This window comes from Ambystoma mexicanum, chromosome 6q (genome assembly GCF_040938575.1).
Source record: "Ambystoma mexicanum isolate Mex_15411 chromosome 6q, UKY_AmexF1_1, whole genome shotgun sequence".
NCBI lineage: Eukaryota > Metazoa > Chordata > Amphibia > Caudata > Ambystomatidae > Ambystoma > Ambystoma mexicanum.
In genome coordinates, this window is record NC_090937.1 from 1,134,606,228 (window position 1) to 1,134,628,855 (window position 22,628).

General features: G+C 44.7%; 1 protein-coding gene across 3 annotated transcripts in view; it reads left to right on the forward strand.

The window, feature by feature from the left end:
• GABRG1 (gamma-aminobutyric acid type A receptor subunit gamma1) overlaps positions 1-22,628 on the forward strand; it is a 916,720-nt gene that overhangs the window by 290,653 nt on the left and 603,439 nt on the right. For all 3 annotated transcript variants that reach the window (XM_069631726.1, XM_069631725.1, XM_069631724.1), the window contains exon 2: positions 21,158-21,306. In XM_069631726.1, the coding sequence (XP_069487827.1) occupies positions 21,158-21,306 (149 nt within the window). The remainder of the gene's footprint in view (positions 1-21,157; positions 21,307-22,628) is intronic.

Consider the following 22,628-nt stretch of genomic DNA (forward strand, 5'->3'; position numbering starts at 1 on the left):
GTGCTGGAATCCTTGGCTGAGGCAAGGTGGAGCCACAAGGCGTGGCTAAAGGGAGAGGCCTGAGCCAGCCTATATAAGGACAGCCCAGTCACCGCTGAAGGTGCGCTTACCTTACTTCACCCGCTCGATCGCTGAAGGCGAACCTACCTGGCTTGTAATGCTCCAACGCTGAAGGTGCGCTTACCTGACTCCAGCAGCTCCATCGCTGAGACGCGCCCACCTGATCCCAGCTGCTCAATCGCTGAAGGCGCACCTGCCTGACTCCAGTCGCTCCATTGCTGAAGGTGCGCTTATCTGATCTCAGCCACTCCATCACTGTACGCGCACCCTACCGGCATTCCGTCGGAGTCGGGGCCTCTTCTCTACCAATTCGGACTTCCAGTGACGCAGGTGCCTTTCGCTACTTCTCTGCTTCTCTGCGGTATCTTTCTCTGGAGCCACCGAACTGTCTTTAAGTCTCCGGACTCTGCTCAATGCCGTCGGACGCTCCTACAAGGGAAAACAACACAACAGGTTAGAAATCTCATAATCACAAACCCTGGGCTGTATCTTGCCTAAGTTTTGACTTTCATTATAACGGTCAGTCTACCTGTTGACCTTGAGAGTCCATCATCCTCAGAGGAGTCGGAGGATTCGCTCCACGCTTCCGATCGTCATCTTCACAACTATAGGGAAGAGCAGAGACATTGCAAGACAACATTATTGCTTAACAACAAGTCAAGAATCATTGCTAAAGACATTATTGAAAAAACCCAAGACTTACTCTTCAAGTGGATTGGTCAAAGCCGGTCTGGATCGCCACTTCATGGGCCAGTGAAGCAACTAGTCCCATTCTACGCGCCCTTGCTGAAGGAAGCAGGACGGAGAGCCCAGCATTGCAAATAACAGGTGAGCTTGCATGGGAAGCCTCTTGCCCATACCGTTCTGGCACGAAAGGGGCGAGGGAATTCGTAACACCTCCGCTCCATCCTCACTCCCTCTCCTCTCCTCACAGGGGCAATACTGGCATCCAGAACAACATTCTCTGCAGCAGCTGGAGAAGGCAGCCGATACCGGGGAGCAAAGTCGAGGGAGGGCTCCAACCATGCCCCAACGCCCCCACAGAGACCAGGTGAGCGTACCAATAGGTGCATTAAAAAAGTATTGAAATCCTCTAATAAAGGGACAGAGTATTTGTGATGGTTCAGGCAACATGTTATTGACTGCTGTGCTATCCTCACAATTTGGGCCATAAAATATACACTTTGTTATATTGCCTTTTAGAGGTGCTCACAAAAACTGCAACCTATCTCCCACTGCTGTCTGGTAATCATTGGCCTAGTCTCATGCATGTTTTTTTTGCTACTAAAATAGTCCACCCATCCCACTCTCAATAACCTATCTGCCTACATTAAGGTGAGATGAGTTTGCTGAAGAAAACATAAATCAATATTGCCATCATAGACCTATTCTATTTCTGTAGTTTCTAGGGTTTTTCACATTCCAACTCAACAATTTAAGATTTCAGGCCCCTTAATTCTACTTAATGGGGCACTCAGTTCTAAATTTCTCATTCAAGGTAAATATGATTATCTGCTTTTTTGATAGCTGAATCACAAATGTTTAACATGAACCCACATTTGCCCTCTTGGACACCAAGTAGATTTTTCCTTCTCATTTTACTTTCCATAGCCAAGCTTTCTGGGTGCAGGGTCAAGTCTAGGTCTGCGAGAAAGGATCCCATTGTTTGGTCTATTCTGTCTTTTCCTTTCTATGCCTCCTTTCTTCAATGCACCTTCACTGAGTCTACCTTAGTTTCATTAAGTTATTTCCGGTCAATAGGTGCATATTTACCCAGGGACGTCATTTCACCAAAATGCCAGGGGTTGCAGAAGTGACATCACACGACCCTTGACCTCTGGTGGCATCACAGGAAGTAATGTCATTTGACGCAACCCTGAAGTGACATCACGGGAAGCAAAGGCACACAACCTTTCACTCCTTGATAAAACAGGAAGGGGCATCATATAGCATTGTTCCTAGTATACAACAAAAGATATGGTTACGATATGAATGGATCTCCATATGTGTTGTTAATATCAGTGTGTATAGGCCCATATTACTTAATTACTGTGAACGCAAGAAGACATCCAAGGCCAAGGATTTTAACCTCTAGATGTCCCAAAGTCCCAGACTCTTAGGAAAACCAGTACTCCCTATGTGTTGCTCAAAAGACTTCTTTCTGAACACACAGAGCTGTCACACCAACAAGTGGTTTCCTGAAGCCTTGAAACATTTAACATGGTTCTGAAACAGGCTCAGATCATGCTTTCATCACAAATGAACATTTTCTATCGGATTGCAAGGGCTTTGTTGCCTCAGATTGTTTCGCCTGAATGGCACTTCAACTCAAGTTTTCTTTCACTGAATTTCAACGGTTTTGTTTTGCTATACCTCCCAGCACCTGGTATTGTGTCTTTTGTTTCTGATAATATACCTAAACCCAGATCATTTGATGGCAATATCTGTTCCTGTGCTACACAACATCAAGTTTATCAAGTATTTGATATTTTCTTCTTGTCCACTAGATAAGAAAGGATTATTAATGGTGTACTGTGAGGAGGAAGATCAAGATGGGGTTAGTGGAAGATTGTGGTGACTAAGACTGAAGTTCTGAAGTTGGGGACTGTGACAAAGAAGAGGGAGGTGGGGTAGTTAGGAACTGTGACCAGGAAGAGTGTGGTAGGGTAGTTAGGAACTGTGACCAGGAAGAGTGAGGTGGGTAAGTTAGGAACTGTGTACAGGAATAGTCATTTGGGATAGTTGTGGATTGTGATGTGGAATAGAAAGGTGTGGCTAGTGGGGGACTGTGACAAGGAAGGGTGAGTTGTTAGTAGTGTGGTACTGAAACAATGAAGAGTGACGTGGTGATAGTGGCGGACTGTGACGTACAGAACATTAAATCAAACCTTCTTTACTTCTGAACAAATATACCTTTCACATTACAAACACAGAAATCTCTTTAAGAACTACATGTAAGTATATGAAATGTTTGTATTCAAAAATAATACCCAGATTGTGATCTACGAGAGTACTGGGAAGAGAGACGTGCTGATGAGATCTAGATTCATGAACAGTATCTATAAGAATTAGTAAACCCTGTATTCATTGAACATTAGTCTCATGTATTGAAAACACTACTCGTACCATGTGGAATCCCTGCTTTCTGTTATTGTTTGTCCATTTTAACTGCTCATCAAATTTCTAGATCTAATACCCATACAGCCCTCCTACTCGTCCCAGTTCTTTATTTGATTGTAACTTCAATATAGAAACAATGATGTCTTTCAATATTGAGATCAAGAATTAGCAAAAATTGATGAATATGAAGAAACTAAATGAAGTGAGAACCAGATAAAATGTTTTAAAGGTTTATCTTGTTTCTGTCCCTTACCCATAACACATTGAGAACTTTTACAAATTATTCAGCCGATACTGAGACGAGGAAGAGTAGATCGGAAACCACGTATACATCAAATGAAATGAGAACTGCAACGGAATCTTCAAATAATTTATTTCCATGAAGTGAGAACGTTAACACTCCAAAAAACATTGATAATCATACTCTCTGTTCAATTTAAACTGACAAAAAACACACAATGTTCCTTAACGTTGTGATTAAAATCTGCAATGTGAGCAGCACTCAAAATTCAACAGTTGATTCTCAAATCGCTATTCATCAGAATATTCAAAGATGGAAAACGATACATATAACATTTTCCATTTTCAGCAATAAGTATTTTCCACACCTAATCATATCAACAATCAAATTGGCAGTTAACATCTTCAAGAATCGCTAATATAAAAATGTAATAATCTCGTTTTGAATGGTTCATGCATACAACAAAATCTGGTTCATACATACAAAAGAATCTGCAAACGGATTGGCCTAAGGACACATGCAAAATATGAAATTCGAGAGCTAATTGGTTCATAGGCACACAGATTGATATGATATGGCATTTATAAGGCGCCAATACACAAGTGTTTCAAAGCACAACTAGTCATGGGAGGGGGAACAGAGCGAAGACAACGATCTTACTAGGACAGGTGACATTGAGATTGTGCAAGTGCAGACGAGGGGGGAGAGGGAAAGTTTGGGGGAAGGGAAAGGGGGCAGTGAAATACATAGGAACGACATTTAAAAAATATATATAATAATTAAAAACAATAGGTAAAGTGCAGCCAGCTTGTGGCAAGTGCAGGGGTTAGTGCAGACATCAAGTTTCACGAGCTGGTGGGGACTGTAGAGATACAGAAAAAGCCCCCAAGTAGAGAATCCTCTTCTGCACACCTTGCAACAAAAAGTGCACTGTCCCTTTTAAGCATCTGGCAGTGAAGTATCTTTAGGGACCTTGAAGTACTGCCAGCACAGGAAAGGTGTGAAATGCCTGCAGTGATATTTCTTGAGTGGAGCTGTCGGCTTTAACCATTTGACATCTTCTGGGACAGTGATGAGGGTCCATCTCTTCGTAGCTGGAGGGTGCCTCAGGATGTTGTGTCTCCATCTCCAAGAAAAAAACAAAAATTAAATCAAAAAGGATGAAACAATCCTTAAAAACAGGCATAAAAAACAAAAACGAATATAAAGCAAACAAAACCATCAGAAGAAGTACAAGGGGATAACACACATGGAATAGGTTTGTGTAAGAAAAAGTGCTATTTGACAAATAGGACAGTCAAGTTTTGCATTGACTATATGAATTTGTCTCTGTGTAAGTGTTTGGCAACATATATTACATGGACGCAGTAGTGTCCATGTAGTTATGGTTAAGTTGGTGTTTCCATAGGAAGAGCATTTGTTGGGTGGCTTATAACTTCGCTCCCTCTGGACGAATCCTCACCAAACTTTGCAAAAAAAAGTATATGGCCCACTCTGAATTTTTGAAAAGTTTGGAGACGTTTGGTCCAGGGGGGGCAAAGTTATAGGGGGGTCCCAACATTTTAGTTTTTTTCGATAGACATAATGGGAAAAAACTTTGCGCACGCCTACAGCCCAAACCGCTGGACGGATTTACACCAAATTTGTGGCAGGAGCGGGGGCTTGGTCCCGAAAGCGTGCTTTTGCAAATTTGGTGTAAATCCGTCCAGTTGTTTTTTTTTAAATGACCAAAATGTAAGTCAAAAAAATTAGTGATATCTCCGGTTCGCTCCACGGACAGTGCCCTGATTGGCCGAGCGGCTTGCGTGATGTCTGCGGACATGCAACGTGTTCGCTGATTGGACGGCGTGGTGCGTGAAGCACGTCAGATTTTCTGTGGCACCCGCCATCTTGCATTCGCGGACGACCGTGGACAGCGCAGTGAAACTTGGATTCAAAATTGTATTTAGTGGAGTATGTTGGTGTGTAAGAGTGTTTGGGGAGGGTGGGGAAGTCTGAGATAGGTTCAATGTTCTGTTTTTTTATGTGCTAGACACTTTTGTTGTGTTCGATTTTTCTGCGGACAACACGGCTGTTCTGAAATGTTTGCAAATAAACAGAATGGGTTCAGTGTCAAGTTGAAAGTGTCCTAAGAAGACTCGTGGGGTCCTGGAATGTTCGCAGCGGGTGTCCTGAAGACATTGTCTGTATTGTTCGTTGTCAAGCTGAAAGTGTTCTAAGAACCCTTGAGGTGTCCTGAAATGTTCGTACATAAAGAAAATGGGGGTGTTCTGAGGACGTTGTCCGTATTGTTCGCTGGCAAGTTGAATGTGTTCTAAGAACACTCGCGGTGTCCTGAAATGTTTGAAAATAAACAAAATGGGGGTGTTCTGAGGACGTTCTCTGTATTGTGTGCCTGATTAGCTGTATCCAATCAGGGAATGGCACAGAGAATGAAGTGGAAATAGTAGAAGGGCTGTCTAAGAGTTATGCGGTCTGCGGACAGGGCGTGCTACATCCGGGGTTTTCCAGCAAATCCAGCATGGAAAGAAGACTGTAGGGATCAGCCAATCAGATGTTGAGGTTGTGGATTTGTGTTCAAAGAGACTGTGTGTAGTGAGGATGGCAGAAGTGGAGAAAGTCAGGATGTTGGTGCTCGGAGATATGTTTGTGCATGGTTTACAACTGTATGCTCAATGCAGGCATGTTGCAAAGAATTTTGATGTTAAAGGAGTGGAGGTGGTGTGGAGCACTGTGCCTGATTGCAATGTACAAGGGAATTGTACAAGTTTGTGAAGATATGGGCAGGATCAACAGTCCCCATGTGGTAGTTTTGCACTATGGTGCTTTCCATTTGGGCTATGTCAGTGCACCTACTTTGTTGGCACATTTGGAACACTTGGTTCAAGCAGTAATGAACATCCTTCCAAATGCCAAAGTAATTTTTTCTGGATTAGTACCTAGGGCAATATGGGACAATAGTTCAGTTTTTTGTCCTCAGCAAAACAATGCTAGGTGTGTAATCAACTGAGGCATGTGTGCCTTCATGCTTAGAGCTGGTATGTTCTTCTGTAATAATGAGAATATTGACTCCAGTAATGCTGTTTATTTTAAAGAAGATGGCATTTCCTTATCTTTTCTGGGAAATGCCATTCTGTTTTGGAATGTAAGGGTTGCTTTGGAGAAGGTTATGTGAAGATTTTAGGAGTAAAGTAAGAAAAATAAAAAAATTAAAAAATACAAAATAACAGGTGTCTGTCAAGCATCTGCAAACCCCCCCCCCAAAAAAAACAGCTCTTTTCAGAGCCAACCTCAAAAGGGAAATGGGGCACACTATTTAAATTTACATTCATCACGCTCAGATTTTCGATATGTCCGCGGACATGGCGGTAGTCCACGGATATCGAAATCACTAGCTAGGGGTTCAGTATGTTCTATGCTACATGTATATAAAGTCAGGGATATTATGCTTAAGTTGTGCTACTAAAAACATATGAAATTCAGTAAAAAAACGTTGTTAAAGGGACGTTGTGGTTAAGTTGCGCTAATAAAAACCTATGAAATTCAGTGAAAAACTTTGTTAAAAGGGACGTTACAGTTAAGTTGTGCTACTAAATACCTATCAAATTCAGTAAAAAAACTTTGTTAAAGGGACGTTATGGTTCAAAGTAAAACCGAAAACCCCCTGAAATTTGGCAGTTATGGTAAGATAAGCAACCATAACTCGCGCCACCGTGCACTGCTAACAGTAACACCCAGGACATCAAAGATGACATCACAAATGTCATTGATGACATCACTGATGACATCACATGTGCATTTACTTTTCATGAAAACTCTGTAGGAGGGATTCTTATAATGTTGACCAAAAAGTGTGAAGGATCATTTCAATAAATATCATGAGCTAATTAGTGCATTAAGCAATGCATTGATTTAAATAGCATTCTATTATGAAGTTCTATCCAGTATACTAAGCAACCCATGCAGAAACGTAGGCAGTGTGTGCAGTATACATGATGAAGGTGCAATATTCATAATCTAACATGTAAGTAGTTAATAAAACCAACATAATACATAATTACACTTAATACAGACAAAACACAAAGAGACAACAACACATACAAATATGAGTATATACAGGGACAGAGAAGTACACAAAAAAGCAGAGGTAGTAAAAGAAAGAGTTCATAACCTAACTGATTATCTTAATGTAGAGAAATGATTGCTCTGTTTCAAAGGTGCTACTTACTGTATGTATGTGTATCAAATGATGTCAGTGAACCCTAAGGAAAGGAGTGTGAGTACAATGTATACAAATATGAGCATATACAGGGAAGGTATAGTAATAAAAATAAAACTATGAGAAAGTGCTGATAACTCTAATGATTATCTTCATGCACAGAAAGGATTGCTCTCTTTCAAGCCTGTGTCTTCCGATACATATATGTTTCATATGATATGACTTGACCCTAAGTCTACAAATATAGTACCTTTTCAATTTTTACTTCCTGACTATTACTGAAGAAACGATGTGGCTTAGATTTGTCAGTAAAGGAAAAAAAGGGAGAGCCAGCCATGTGATGTCATCAGTGATGTCATCAATGACATTTGTGATGTCATCGTTAATGTCCTGGGTGTTAGTGTTAGCAGTGCACGGTGACGGAAGTTATGGTTGCTTATCTTACCATAACTGCCGAATTTCAGGGGTTTTTCGGTTTTACTTTGAACCATAACGTCCCTTTAACAAAGTTTTTTTACTGAATTTGATAGGTTTTTAGTAGCGCAACTTAACCATAACGTCCCTTTTAACAACGTTTTTTCACTGAATATATATATAGGTAATTCACAATCTGCCTGCTTCCACTCTCTGCAACTCATCCAGAACAGGACTACAAGACTTGTCCTTGGCCTCAAGCCCAGGGATTGTATCTCTCCAGGGCTGAAATCTATGCACTGGCTCCCAATGGCTGCAAGGATTAAGTTCAAAACCCTCTGCATTGTCCACAAGGCCCTCTGGGGGCTGGGGCCTCAATACCTTCAATACTCTCTTCCTAAATATCTTCATCCTCAAGCTCTTCGCCCATCCACCTCCAACTTCCTCAGGGTCAGTCGCTTCCCCAAGCAACCAATTGGTTGTAGATCTTTCTTTGGCGGGGTCTCCCTCCGGAACAGTCTCCCTGCCTCTCTGAAAATTGAGAAGAACCATCTCCAGTTCTGGAAGCACCTCAAGGCCTTCCTCTTTGCTTCTGCTTTCTCTCCTCCTCTCTCCTACTGAACTCCTGGCTGAAACTTAAACTGCACTGGTCACCTGGCTACCCCCTGTTCTCGGGCCCAGGGCCCCTCCCCACCAGTTGCACACCTACACTGCCCCCTGGAAACCCTTGCACTGTGGGGCAGTTTCTGTATCCCTACAGCCCCAAACCAGCACCTGACACCTGATGTCTGCACTTACCCTTGCACCTGCCACCAGCGGCCCACGCTTCTTATTTATTGTTTCTATTTATTACTGTTTATCCTATGTACTGCACTTCCCTTGGCCCTTTCTCCTCGCAATTTTCCCCTTCCCCCTTCCCTGCACTTGCGCAATCTCAATGTCTCCACGCCTAGTAAAATCATTGTCTGTCTTCCAGCTGTTGCGCTTCCTTGCCTCGTCTCGCCTTGAAACACTTGTGTATAGGCACGTTATAAATGCCATATCATGTCATATCACACTGGATGTATTATCAATGCGGACCACTTGTATACTCCATCTATGTCATATCTTTTTCGGCCCCCTCGACAGCAACAATATGAATGTTTTCTTGGGAAAAACAATCAGTCCATTCTCTTCTGCAAAGTTTTGTAATTTGTTAGACACTGAAGATCCACATTGGTGCAGCTGAGGATTAGAAAATCATCAGAGTATGCCATCCAGGGAATTCATTCAAATTCGGGGTCACCAAACCCACCTCAGCCAAAAAGTACTGAATATTGTGTATGTATAGGTTGAAGAGACATGGTGCTAGAGCATATCCCTGTCTCTGACCCACCGAAATCGAAACTTATGGAACAGATTCCAATCAAGGTTAAATCTAACACGTATCCCTCCATTGTCATAGAGACCCATGATTAGCCGCAATAGACCACCCGGCAGCCCCCACTTCATGAGCTTGGGCCACAGGCGACTCCAGATAACACGGTCAAAGGCTGTCGAGTGATCAATTGAGGCCACATAGATGTCTCCACCATACTTTCCCCAAGCTGTTTCCTGTAGCAACCTCATAACCAGACCATTCTGGTTTGTGGAATGACCTGTCGGAAACCCCACCTGAAATGTATTTAATCGTTGTGAAGTATTCATCCACTCATTTAAGTGGATTAATACTATAGAGGCAAACATTTTACAGTCTGCGTCTATTAACCCAATCAGGCAATAGTTCCTAGCCTGATCTCTCTCTCCATGTTTAAAGATGAGAACCACAAACGTGGTTTGCCAAGAGGTCGGCAGGTCTCCATTTTTCACTGTACTCTTGAAAAGCATGTTGAGAACATGCACCCACACAAACTGCTGACCCTTAAAGGTGCTATTGATCAAACCATTGGGGCCAGCAGCCCAAGAGGTTTTTGCATTTTTTATAACCCCAAACACCACCTCATAATCGATAGTAGGCTGCCACTCTCCAGCACAGTATGTGGTCAGACAGCTGATATCCTCACCCGGGCTCCTCGGTTTAACCCTGCACAAATTTGAATAAAAATCAACCCATTGGGTTTTTGATACCGCATTCAGTTGGCTTACCAAGATAGAAAGCTTTTCACAATTAATCAGTTCCCAAAATGTCCTGTAGTCTCTTTTAACTACGGTGCACATCATAGTTTCAGCATCCTTTTGCAGCACTACTGCTTTTCAGGACATACAATAGTTTTTAAATCTTTGTTTGACCAGTCTAATTCTATTGTTTTTTTGTACTTGCTCCCAATTAGAGCAGCGAGTTGACCTCAGAGATCGGTGCATAGGAGTTTTCACACAGGCCAGCCGCTGATTAAAAATATGCCTGTGTCTGTGACATAATGTACCCAACCTCATACTAGGATTCATTGTAGCCCTATCAATCAAGCAGCCCAGGAAGGTATCGAACCTGGTAGGATTAAATGTGTGGAATTTTCATTCTACTGTACTGGTACTCCTAAGAGAATCTAGTTTGCTATTGAGGATCCCTATATTCTGAGCGGACCATCTAATCCCTTTACCCTGTCCCACAGTTTTAAGGTGAATTAGATCCCCTTTGGCCGTCCTGTTTGCCCTTATTTCAAAGTCCACTTTCAAAACACTATGATCACTCCATGCATACGGGAAAACCCTAACGCCTGTATTCAAATCACATAGTGTGTCAATGAAAATATAGTCTATTGGTTGAGGAGCTATCTCCTCTTTCCCAAGTTGTTATTGATGAATCCGAGGCATCCAATCTCCCATTCAGACAAACCAAGCCCATAGACTCAAGTGATAGATTCCACATTCTCCCGCATTGTTGCTTTTGATTTCCTTTAACCATAACTGGTAAGGTCTCCCATGGTTCATTGTCATTGTTTGATATACAACAACATGAATTAAAATCCCCCGGCCAATACACCCCTACGATTAGGAGCATCCCCTTGCCAGTCCCGAATTAGGGAAGTAATTGCTTCTAAAAAGCTATTAAGTTCAGGTATCCCCTTGTGCCAGTAGACATTAACAAGTAGAATTTCATAGTCAACCACCGCAGGAGATACTTTAACTGCCATAATCCCCAAAGGGAGATCAGACACAGGACTAGATATAAAGCCCAATGTCCCCTTGATTGCAACCATCAGGCCCACAGAAGGCCTCCCTACCTTATTGTGTTTTGCAAGTTGGGAGAACATACATCTCAAAGCCATCTATAGACAAGTTGCCCACATGCTGTGTCTCTTGTAAAAAGATATAATTACTCTCTGTTAGCTTGGCAGTGGGTTTGAGGTTGGATGACAGATGGAGAGTCCCCCTTGTATTCCAGGACAACAGTTTCAGTTTTATTTCCTGCTCAATTAGCCCTTTAAGATTGAAATTTAATGTGGATGGGTCAGTTCCACAAAGCGGCTTTAATTTGGTCCCAATCTTCATTCTGTCTATTGAGGCCTCTATAGTGTTGCCTTGCTTGCCACGGGCTGTGTCTATCTGGTTGAAACACCACTTTCAAATCCCCCCCCTATTTGAAATTACTGTTAACTGGATGTTGCTTCCCCTCGAGTAGTTTCACCTCAAACCCCAATTTTCCCAAGTTATCAATTTCTGCCATAACCAGATTCAATACCAGTTGGGAGTTAAAGTAAATGTTACATTTTCCCATTGGTCACATTCTGGGAATTGTATCCTGTTGAGGTCACAAGAAGATTGTTGACTTTCTATATCTATGGAATCGTAACACATATGTGCACAAACCTGGGGGGGGGGGCACTTGTCTTTGTAATTCTCTGAGATATTCAGGGAATTGTGCATCTGCCAACTTGAGGTTAGAGTGCTTATTGTATCTAGAAAAAATCCTTTTAAGACCAGCAGTATGGCCATGTTTAAGCTCATGAGTAATAGACCCCACACCACTGCAGGCCATTCGGGCCAACCTTTGCACCCATCCAAGACATATTATGGATTAGATGCATGCATAAATTGACTCCTTAGACACCTCATGCACTTTGGATGGCCCGGGAATAATAAAAAAATCATTCAACATTTTATCATTTAATGGCATCTTTTAATAGAAACGGCATCATGTTTCATAACTTTGTTTTGAGAGACATGTAAATTCACATTCACTAATTGGACAATGGCTGCTGTCCCATAGAGGATTATATCCAATATCTAGCCCTATTAGCCTTGTGCATATGGTCCTCATCACCATTGTAATGGCTTCCTCTCGACAATGACCTAATAAAGGGGCTATCCAGTTTCTCCATGTCTAATTGGCGAATGGACAGTCTATCATTTTGCAACATACAACTCAGTTTCCGATTAGCTGTCCCACCTTGAGTGTTACTTGGTGAATTTCTTTCACCTTAATTGACCAATCATTTTGTGAGGTGTAGACAGTGTGGCAACAGAGACAAATACCTCATTATTATCCAATGGAAACCAAAGCTTTGCACTATCTGGCAATTCCCAGCCTTGCAACTGTTCAACTGACAGTTAATATTGCAAATTCTCAATAGAAACAGGTTTCAACTTTTGGTACATTTTCTTCCTTTTCCCATGATAGGACTACATGACTTTATGAGGCGTACTTCTTGGCCCTTAGCTCCGAGACCATGTGCGACACTGAACTGTGTATTTATGGGTGGGTGGGTGTAATTGGTTCTCACTTGGGAATATATGTGGTTGAAAGATGTATCAGAACATTGAATGTATCCCCCACCTTTCCCTGCCCACCCCTACTAAATTTCCTGGATTGATCAAGCGTCTCATTGCTTCTATGTTCATGAATGTTACTTAGTACTTGTAACTCCAATCCTAGGTGGATATTTTCCACCAGAGGAGTGTCTATCTTCTGCCTGATCGACTTTGTCTGGTTCCCGTCTCATCACATTACATTGTTCTCAAGAACCTATGGCCTTCATCTTGCTAGTTTTATGTGATGTGCAAAAACATTATTTGTTATGTTACACTCGCTTGAGGCTTGGGAACCTGCTACCTCCCTGTGCAGCTTTTCACACGTCCCTTATCTTTTGCAATGTCGTAGCCAAGCTGGAATGAACTGTATCTGACCACTGGAAATGTGAATGTTTCTCTGTGGCCTAGTTTTCTAACTACTATGGACGGCTGCCTCTCGAAATGCATTTTATATTAGAATGGCACAAACTCCAGCTGATTCATGCTACATTACCAATATGAATTTCTACATGATGCTTACTATTTCTATGACTGCTGTCTAGTATATTTTTCTACATATTATCTCCACTATATGAAGTGCCAACTGTCTCTTTCTGTTACTTGTCGAATTACCCTATTTCTACTGTACTATTATGTAATTCGCCACTAACTTTATTGCACACAGTTTTTACTCTCAATGTTAGATGCTTTAGGTGTCTAATCTGTCTTTTGTCATTTACTGCTCTCAGAAATGTGTCTATCCCTTTGTCATACGGCCTATGTGTTGCCTGAAATAGCGTGTTGACTGGCCATCTATGTAGGTCATGTCTCATGTTAGGGAGATTTCCTTAACTTGTACTTTCTCTCACATTTGGGGTGTTGGATTTGCATCCCAAAAAGCATGTGTCTGGCAGAGATTTACATTATGGGTAGCCATTGCGGCAACAGTGGTGCCCTCTTGCTGAACATCTGGCGACCATCTTTAATTTGTTATGTGCCTTTATGAGTAACTATTTGTTTCTGTTACTTTGCTTGCAGGTCAAGCCACAAATTATGTACATGAACTTTTTTATCTCTGATTTCAACAAACAATGACACACCAAATTTTCTCTGACATGAAAATTAATATAAGATATTTCTCCTGCAATTGACTGATTCTAGTGTCCGTTTGTTGCATTCCGATTGACAATAAGGAAGATTATGCTAATATTATTGATGGTTACATCAAATTAAAGTTTGGGAAAACGCAAGGGCCTCATTACTAGGTATGCCGGTAAGGCAAAAAACGATGGCGTTATGGTAATACCGGCATCGTTTACCATCCCGTTGCATTCCGACCTGCAAACCCGGTAATAGCGGCACACTAAACAACGGTGCCACTAATAGCGGCATAGGCGCGTACACGCGCCCCTTCAGGGAGCAAATACCGGCATGCCGGTAATAGGGGGCAATTCCAACCCACGCATACCTGCAAATACCGGCATTGCGAGGCTGGTAATCACGGGCTGCACGATGCCGGCCATACAGGCATCGCGGACCACCCGCGAACAGCAAGCAGGATACAAGGCAGCTGCCACAGGTGCACACAATCCCCACAGGTGGAGTCAATGGTATAAACTGAGCACACCCACACACCACAAACCCCCCACAGGTGTAGTCAATGTAGAGTGGCCCAGTACAAAAGGAGCACACCTACACACCACACCCCTTCCTACACCAAAATGCTACCACTAGCAGTTGCAATCATGGTGCTGGACGACATGCCTATACTGCTACAACTACAGCAACAACAGCAACAACAGCAACAACTACAGCATCAATAACAGGCAGCACAGAGGAGACGCAGGAGGAGAAGGAGGGTGAGACAGGCCCAGCAATTACCACCAGCGCAGCCACCAGTGCCTCGTAGGCAGCCACCAATCCCTCGCACCAGACCCAGCCCATTCAACCTAACCCCTGAGCAGATCCACACCCTGTACCGGTTGGACCGTGACACCATCCCCACCATAGTGGACATGATACAGAACGACATTGCCAGCCACATAGAAATACGCAGTGCCATCCCCCCACTACTAAAGGTGGTGTCTGTGCTACACTTCCTGGCCACAGGCACCTACCACACAGTGGGCCAGCTGCATGGCATTTCACAACCACTATTCTCACGCATGCTGAACCAAGTGCTGGATGCCCTCCTGAAGCACACAAGCACCCATATATCCCTACCACGGACTGCCCAGGAGATGGCAGAAACCAAGGTAGGCTTCCATGCACTGGCAGGCATGCCCAATTGTGTTGGTGCCATCGACTGCACCCATGTGGAATTGGAAGTCCCCGATGCCATAGAGGCGGTGTACCGGAATCGCAAGCAATACCACTCCATCAATGTGCAAATGGTATGTGACTCCAGCAAGATCATCACACATTGCCGCGCCCGATTTTCTGGATCCACACATGATGCCATGGTACTGCGCAACTCCATGCTACCCTGTCACATGGAGCGACATGCTGCACCATGTGCCTGGCTGCTCGGTCAGTTGCACAACAAGGCCATGGCCATGCTGTGGGGTACTGATGTGTGCAGATGCAGAAGGGGGGGGCCTACTGCACCCAGGTGGTAAGGGGGGGGAATAGTGCACCTGGGTGGGAAAGGGGGGGAATAGTGCACCTGTGTCAGAAAGGGGGGGGAATAGTGCACCTGGGTGGCACTAGCCAGTGAGTGGAGAATGCATGCAGAGCTAAACACTCCTCACCTGAACCAGCCAAACGGAGCATAACACATCACTGGGCCACATATCACAAATATTGCATATGGATGACAACAAGTAAGAAGCACAACCAGGGCACCATGGTGATGGCAAGCAATAAATGACTGAATAGGATGGCAACAGTGGCAATGCGGCTAGTGTGACCATGCATAGTAAAGAATATACAGCATGATTTGGAGGCCAAACATTTTCGCACTACCACAGCACATCTGCCAGAGCATGCATGATTACACCCTGCATCATCTATTGAACCCCATCCAGTGTACCACACTTCATTACAGTATACATTGCATCTAGGTGACTATTTTGTACACGTACAGGGACATGTGCATGCCCACACCAAATAGCTGCTGCCATGACTGTGCTCCCTGAAGGTGGCAGTTCAGAGTGACACACAGTATTTGTATCCGCTTGCAGGTGATGGAGGATATCCCTTGAGGCTGTGGCTACTTACCCCTGTGTGGAACCCGCAGAAGAGCCATGAAGAGGAGTACAATCGGTGTCCAGTCATAATTTCGAAAACATAATTTCGAAAGTAAAAAAAGTCGAATCAAAAATGTCGAAAAAAAAAATGTTGAATAGTTTTTTTTTTCGATATTTTTTTTTGGCTCTAGTTTCTGTGAAAAAAATAGGTAAAAATAAAAAAAAGGGGGGTTGGGGGGAACCCCCCCATTTCGAAAAAAAACGTCATTAAAAAAAAATGCGACATTTTTTTTTTCGACATTTTTTTTTTGACTTTCGAATATTTTGTATTCGAAATTATGTCTATGAACCGTACAATCGTGTGCACACTCGTACCCGTGTTGTGATTGAGCAGACCTTTGGCCTGTTGAAGGCGCGTTTCTGCTGCCTAAGCAGGTCTGGGGGGGCACTCCTATATAGGCTTGAGAAGGTGGCGAAGATCACCATGGCCTGTGTCATGCTGCACAACATGTGCGTCCGAAGGAAAGTACCACTGCCACCTGACATTGACATGCATGGGACGGGTGAGGATGAAGGGGATGGAGACGGAGGCGAAGCAGCCCCCCTGCCAGTACGTGATGCACGGGATGGCCATGTTGTACGCCAAGCATTAATTGACGAATACTTTTCAAATGCAGGGACCATAAATGTAATGTGCCTGTGACACACTGTCTGCATGTGGACATGCACACTTGTTTTGTTAGAATTGCCCCACTGTACACCATCACAGATTAAATGTACATGCACAAAAATAAGTATGTCCAGCCAATGATTTTCTTGCACACAACGGGTGTATTTTTCAGACACGTGAAAATGTGAACAAAATCCCCTCACAACCCCCAGTGAACACCTTCACCCACCCTACAAACCCCAAAAATACCCAAGTAAACTCCCTCACCCACCCTACAAACCCCAAATGTCCCCATATGTCCAACAAACACTGGTCCCTTCACCAACGTACATTTTCAAAATGTCATTGTCTGTCCACTCTATTTCTTTGCAATTTTGGGATGCGGGGGTGCCATGGTCAAGTGCCGTGCACTCCTCCGCGTCAACCGCACGGGGCTCAATTGGGCCGAGGTAGAAGGGGTTGTGGCAGTGGAGGTGTTGATGATCAGTCCCATTCCTGCCGCAGGGTGTGGGCATTGCGTTTGAGGTAGATTTGCAAGCAGGGCCTGTGTAAGTGCCCCCATCCACTCCCTCATGGCACATGTCGATGCCTCAACAGCAGCAGTGTTGGCTGCAATGGCTGTTTCAATGGCCTCATGCAGTCATTCCCGTTGTATATTTGTTGCTGCATGAGTTCGAGCATCCACTCCTGTCGGGCCTCAACCCTTGACAGGCGAGCCTCGAAGGAGTCGTTGGCTACAGGAGTACTGGTGGGCGGGGTGGTGGTAGGCAGGGTGGAGGATGGCACCTCAAGGGGCCCACGTCCAGGACACAGTCCTCCTCAAAGAGGCCTATGTCTGAGTATCCAAGGTCTGAGTCGTGGATGCAGGGATCGTCCATGCTCTCGGCCACTGTAGGGTGGAGTAGGCTGGTAATGGGGCTTGGGGTGGGTGTGCAGGACATGATGTCACCCTCATTCTCCACTTCTGTATCCACAACGTCCGCGGTGGCTGGCGGAGCGGGAATGGAAACGCCTCCCACTGTTATGGGTGGCTGCTGCTGTACTGTGGCTGCAGGTGTCTCCTGCAGGGTTACTGCCCGGTGTGGCACACTGCCTGTTGCTCTGGGCAGTTTCTTGGGCTGGGGGTGGCGGTGGCCCTGGTCCCTTGCCGTGCAGTGGATGAACTTGCACCCCTGTCCTGCATTCCATCTTCCTCATCGGTGCCTGGGGGATAGAAGAGATGTAGGTCATCAGTGATGGTGTCACATGGCAGCTATGATGTATTGCGCTGCGATATGTTCATACATTCATGCATCAAATTATTTCTGGGGTATGGCATTTGGTGTTCTGAGGGGGCATGTTGGCAATTAATACATGGCTGGTGGCATGGTATTGGTATGGTGTCTGTGTGGTGAGTTCCATGGGCACGGTTGGGTCATGTTGCACTTGTGTTGGCATTGGGATTGGCACTCAGCATGCGTGTGTTGCAGGGTGTGCCACACATTCTTGATTGGATATGTTGATGTGGGCCTGGGACATGCATTGCCTTGCCTAGTCTCACTTCCATATCACTTGTGCCACATCATGGTTTAGCCTACATGGATGTGATGGGTCACTCACCTTCTTCTGTGGATGATGCGGCGCCCACCTCCTGGTCTCGAATTCCCTCGATGGATTCAGGGTCAATGAAGGTACTGGCGGTCTCCTCCCATGCCGTCAACTTCATTGAGGAGTGTGGGTCCCGCCTGTTTCCATTGTGGCCCTCCTGTCCTGATCTTCCTCACCCTGAGGCGGAGGTCATCCTACCGCTTCCTACAGTCACGCACACTCCTTGGGGTGGTTCCCACTGCCGACACCCTCTGTGCGACCTCCTGCCAGACTTCTTTTTTTTTGGTTTGGGCCGCATGCTTCATGTCAGTGCTCCTGATCGTGTCCGCATGCTGGGCCAGGGTGTCAGCAAGCATGCTTAGATCAGCGTCTGAAAAACGCTGTTTTCTCTTCCTTTGGGTTGCCTTCTTTGTAGCCTTGGTCATCCTGCTTCTATTCTGCCACAGAACAACACGAAAGAACTGGTGGTTGTGGAGGATGGCAATGGATTGTGTTTTTAGAGATGGGTGCCGGCCCATTTCCCATTCCTGCGCGATGATGTAATTTCCGGGTCCGTTTTTTGCGAACACGGTAATACCGTGCCGGTATTACTGTGCTGGTATTTAGGGGTTGTTATGAGGCGGTAACGCTATGGGCGGGCCCCGCAATGCTGGTATAGGGGGGTTGGTGGCCCTTTACCGGCATGGCGGTATTGCCACTACCGGCATGGGCGAGCGCACGTGCTCGCGCACTCGTAATCACCCGCTGTTAACGGGTTTATACGGGCACGGACCCGCTCATTCCGGCATGTCGGTAATGAACCCGCTTTTACCGGGCAACTCGTAATGAGGCCCATGACTTGGCTAATTTATAATGTTTTTGTTTTTAACAGTTAAGTTAGCCTATGGATTGTACATAATAGTTTAATCATTTTCTTGGTAAATGCGAACACATTTTCTTTAGCTCTGTGTAAATTTGCACTATTTGGTATGGTATGGTAATGTTTATTTGTAAAGCGCCTGTACACAAGGCAAGTGTTTCAAAACGCTCAAGGATGGAGGGAACAAGGGGAAACAACAACAGTCATTCAGTTCCCTTGAATTTGGGAACAATACAGGTATGCACAGGCGAGAGTAACTGCATATAATAAAATGAACAGTTTAGGCAACAGCAAATAGGTCTGATGACGATTCTGCAATTTTTCCAAGTGTATTGAGGCACCACCATGCAAGGACTGGAGACAAGGGAGATAGCTAGACGATCTTCAAGGCAAGTGCACAGACGGGAGAGGGGAGGTGGAGGGCAGTGCAGGGGGGATACAAAAGCGCCCAGTTAAACAGAAACTGGGTAAGTGCTGAGAGATCTCCCTGCCACTGCTTTGCGCCCTCTGCAACTCATCCAGAACAGAACCGCAAGATTTATCCTTGGCCTCAAGCCCATGGACTGCATCTCTCTCGTGTTGAAATCCCTCCACTGCCTCCCCGTGGCTGCAGGTATCAAGTTCAAGACCCTCTGCATTGTCCACAAGGCTTTCTGGGGCACGGGACCTACCTATCTGCAATGATGTCTACCTAAATACAGTCCCTCCCGAGTCCTCTGCTCATCTACCTTCAACCTTCTGCGAGTGAGCTGGTTCTGCAAGCAGATATTTGGAGGAAGATCTTTATCCTCAGCAGGATCCTCTGTCTGGAATAGCCTCCCCGCCATGCTCCGTCTAGTGCCTGATCTGCTTGAGTTCTGGAAACTCCTTAAGACATTCATCTTCTCCTCTTCCTTCTCTGTCCTACTTTGCTAACCTCTCTCGCCACTCTATCCCTCTCTCTCTCCCTCCTTTTCCACACAGCTTGCTGACTTTCCCCCGGGTGTACCTCAGAGTCTCACAGGTCCCTGGCACCCTTGCCAGTCCTCTAGCACCTGCCTCTGAGCCTGCACTTGCTGCATTGCTATTGCACTTGGTCAATGACCCATGAGAATGGCATCTCTCAGCACTTACCCAGGTTTTGACTAACTAGGCGCACTTGTATCCCCCCGCACTGTCCCTCCCTCTGCTGTACCATCTGTGCAATTGCACAATCAACGGACCATGCCTTGAAGATCGTCTCCCCTGTCTTCGCTCCTTGCATGGTGGCACCTCAATGCACTTGGAAGAAACTGCAGAATCACAGGTTGAAAGAGTGATTGTCGATAGAAAGGACCCACGTTCCACTTGGGATGGGTGTTCCGAAAGGAAGGAGGTTAACCACGCCAGAGGCTGACCTTTGATTCCCAGGGTGTCACAGAGACGTGTGATCAGGATGTTGTGGTTAAGTGTGTCAAGGGTAGAGGAGAGGATAGAGGGAGTGTTAGTGTCAAGATTTGAGAGGAGGTCTTCACAGGTGTTCAGAAGAACAGTTTCCGTGCTTCTGGATTATCCAAAGCCAGACTGATGGTCGTGGAGGCAACCAGCAGATTCAGTGTAGCTTAAACTGTGTCAATTGTATGCCCTAAAACATGCAGGATGTCTAACAAAAGACCACATTTAAAAATATTAAGCTTTTGTGGCCACAATTATGGCACATTATGCTCTACTTAGTTTCACAGATCGTATTATTTCAATTACAGCTAAGATTAGATATTAGTCAAATCAATTTGCCCGATCTCACCCAAGTACTGTTTACTGCTATTGATATGTGAGAATGATTCATTTCGAGGTGAGGTATTACTCTCTGAGGAGTGTAACTATCGATATTTGAGGCTCAGACAGTCGCATAACAGTTATTGATCATAAATGTGACTTACTGCTGGAAAGATAGGACTACGTCAGGAGTAAGTCAGTCACTATTGTTATCTTGTGTGTGAGATAAATAGCCCCTATGCAGGAGCAACGTCAGTGTCGCATTTGTCTGGGAGCGTGCCTTTGTATGTGGGTAGTTTCTAGTGAAGGATAGTTGTATGAAGTTTTTTTATACATATATATTTTTCATACCTTTTAGCACTGTAAAAGTACGCGAAGAGGAGGATGAGGACCTCACCACGAACAGGACATGGATTCTAGCACCAAAAATCCACGAGGGAGACATCACTCATATTTTAAACTCTTTACTTCAGGGCTATGACAACAAATTCCGCCCTGATATAGGAGGTATGTGATCAATATGAAATATAAGCTTCTGGTTGATTGTGTATGTTTGGGTTGTAACATGCATATATGTCTATAATTCGTGCATTGTTTTCTAGAGACGTTTTACTCTGCATTCCTATGATTAAAATTGTATTTACAGTACAAACATGCATACTGTATGTATACGCATAGCATTTGTATACACTTTTTCAATTCCAAAACACAATGGCCCTCATTACGACCCTGGCGGAAAGGGGTTTGCGCCGGCGTAAACCATGGCGTACCTTACCGCCTGAGTACGAGTTCCCCTAGCGCCATGGTGATTTTAACGCCTGCTTTTTGCAGGCGTTAAAATCCATGGCGCTAAGGGACCTTGTTGTTAATTACGCCACCATAATTTACGGTGGCGTAATTAACGCCTTCCCCACTCCCATTATGCCCTATGGGGCCAGGAATGGGAATGGGGAAGGGTAAATGGGGATTGGGGACTTACCGCCCCGCCAACCTCGGAATGGGGCGGTAAGTCCGCCAACCCCCATGGCGGAGTTGGCAGCTTAGCGCCATGGACCATGGTGCAAATTGCACCATGGTCCTCCGCCAAGGTCGTAATGAGGGCCAATATCAGATACTTTTGGCAAAGTTTGGACATGGTTATGACGGCTGTTCTGATGTTGTTGGACCTGTCAGCTGCTTTCGAACTGGTGGACCACACATTGTTGTTCACCAGGTTGAAGGAGGTGTTTTCTGATGCCGCCATGGCATGGCTAAAATCCTTTTTAGAAAACAGAATGTGTAGGGTGTGCAGTGACTCAGCAGAAGCAATACAAAGAATTCTGCATTGCGGAGTTCCACAGGGAGCTTGCCTGTTGCCATCCCCGTACAATGTTTTTACTGTTCCTTTTTTTGAGCAGTTGGATACAAAAATGTATTGAGTTTACCAACTACATGGATGACACACAATGTATCATCCCACTCTCTGGCGACTACGTTCAGGACACTAAAAGATTGAATGAAATGTACAACATCATTCATGTCTGGATGGTGGAGAATGGTTTGGCGTTAAACAAAGAAAAAACTGAATTAATGGTAGTTGGGACAGCAAACAAAATTGAAAAGCTTAGGGAGAATGACAAGATGTTCAGGGTGGCGGGCTGTGATCTAGACACCAAAACAAAGCTGAAAGCCCTGGTGTCCAGTTGGATCAACACTTTACTATGAAGGCACAAGTGAGTAGTCTGGTTTCGTCATCAGCATATTATATAAAACTGCTGACCCAAATACGCTCACTTAGGGCATGTGTGGAATGGAAGCTAGTAGCATTTCACAGATTGATTTTGAACTCC